At 46.0% G+C, this 1,549-nt stretch overlaps 1 protein-coding gene across 2 annotated transcripts in view; it reads right to left on the bottom strand.

The window, feature by feature from the left end:
- The window catches only part of si:dkey-82o10.4 (m-AAA protease-interacting protein 1, mitochondrial), a 15,724-nt gene extending 14,738 nt beyond the window's left edge, over window positions 1-986 (bottom strand). For both annotated transcript variants that reach the window (XR_004332438.1, XM_032518507.1), the window contains exon 1: window positions 418-986. Coding sequence is in view for 1 of the 2 variants with exons in the window: in XM_032518507.1 (XP_032374398.1) it covers window positions 418-831 (414 nt within the window). In the remaining variant the exon portion in view is untranslated. The remainder of the gene's footprint in view (window positions 1-417) is intronic.
- Window positions 987-1,549: the final 563 nt, after the last annotated feature.

Below are 1,549 nucleotides of genomic sequence, written 5' to 3'. Positions count from 1 at the left end.
AAAATAAAAAGATTAAGAAGCATTGTGGTGTTCCCTGTATGATAAATTATACTACATTATTTATGTATATAGGCCAAGTTATTGGTTCAGTGATGTGAGACTAATTGAGAAGGTTATGAAACCAAAGTAAGCTATAATTCCTAATAAAAACAGGCCTACATATTAAGTAGTAACACAAACTGTCCTTTTACTAGAGAAGGACAAGCATGAGAGTCCAGGATAATCTCCATGGTTACTTGGCTGGGTTTAATTGAACCTGCTTTTGTACAACCAAGTCTACACTAAATTCATCCAGGATAACTATATCCCGGCTTAATCGCATATCCGGGTTTCGTGCGACAGGCCCCAGGAGAAAAGTCAGCCAGCTGTTAATGACTGATGCAGCGGTTGGTAGAAGACCTGTTGAGACTTGGTTACCTGCTTTACTCCTCTTTCAAACTCCACAGAGTTTATGTCTAACTCAAAGTACAGATCGATGAGATACATGACAAATTTGCACCGGATCCATGTGATCGGGTCCGGGGTGCCCACTACGGAGACAGTGGGCGGCCCGCTGGAGCTCCCCGGCGGCCCGTCGGCTCCAGGCTGAGAGCTGAACAGTGTGTGTTTCTGCCCGGCGAACACGGACCTCCGGCCGCACAGCTTCCGGCTTTTTGCTCGGGACATCCCGGTGAAAGGACGCACAGGAAGCACACACATCCGCGCCCACTGCCGGTGCACGGCCGGCTGCCTGCTGCAGGTCGGACCCCTCTTCCAGGAGCAGACCCCGGGTAAGCACGCTGCGAGGCCGCCGAGCTCCCGGCATGCAGCGAGGCTGCTGATCCGCTGCATCAGCGCGAGGAGGCCGCGGTGTTACCGCCAGCGTCTGAACCACGAACCGGGGCTGAAACGTCCTCCACTGTCGCCGTTTCCTTTGAGACAGTAACCTTATGAAACTCACCCCCCATGCCATACCCATAATCCTTATCGTGAACACGACATGAACCACAGTAAACATGAACAAGACTGCTGCCTTCAGGTACTGTTGGAAATGCAGCAACAATGTGGAGCACTTCTATTGAGTTTTTTCTTTTCCACTTCTCAGGATGGTGGGCTATTATTGTTTCTATTTTTGCCTTTTTCTGCTACTCGTTTTTTTTAAATATTTATCTGGTATAGCATTTAGTTTTTATGATAATAGCCTAAAATATTACTTTAATGTCATTGACTAACAGATGCACACCGGGCCCCAAAAGTTGAAGTTGGAAACCGGATAAAATGAGGGAATGGCCGGAAGTGGATGTATGAAGCTCAAATGTTAAAATGCACATTGAGCATTTGACATTAGTTAAAAGTTATAGATTATGTACAGTAGTGGGGGGCTGTCAGCCTTGGTAGGATGAATCATATACTGTGATTTTTTTTTCCAACAACAGACAAGCCATGTAAATATTATCTCTAGAAAAAGTAGCCTAACTACATACAGCACGCTATCCATACCTTATTTAATATGTTCACTCTTTTGCACAAACAGTTCCCACACTTAGCAGTTGAATCAGCCTTGCGTTGT

This window comes from Etheostoma spectabile, chromosome 6, assembly GCF_008692095.1.
Source record: "Etheostoma spectabile isolate EspeVRDwgs_2016 chromosome 6, UIUC_Espe_1.0, whole genome shotgun sequence".
Lineage (NCBI taxonomy): Eukaryota > Metazoa > Chordata > Actinopteri > Perciformes > Percidae > Etheostoma > Etheostoma spectabile.
Note: the sequence above shows the minus strand (reverse complement) of the source record. Positions and strands in the feature narration are given on the sequence as shown.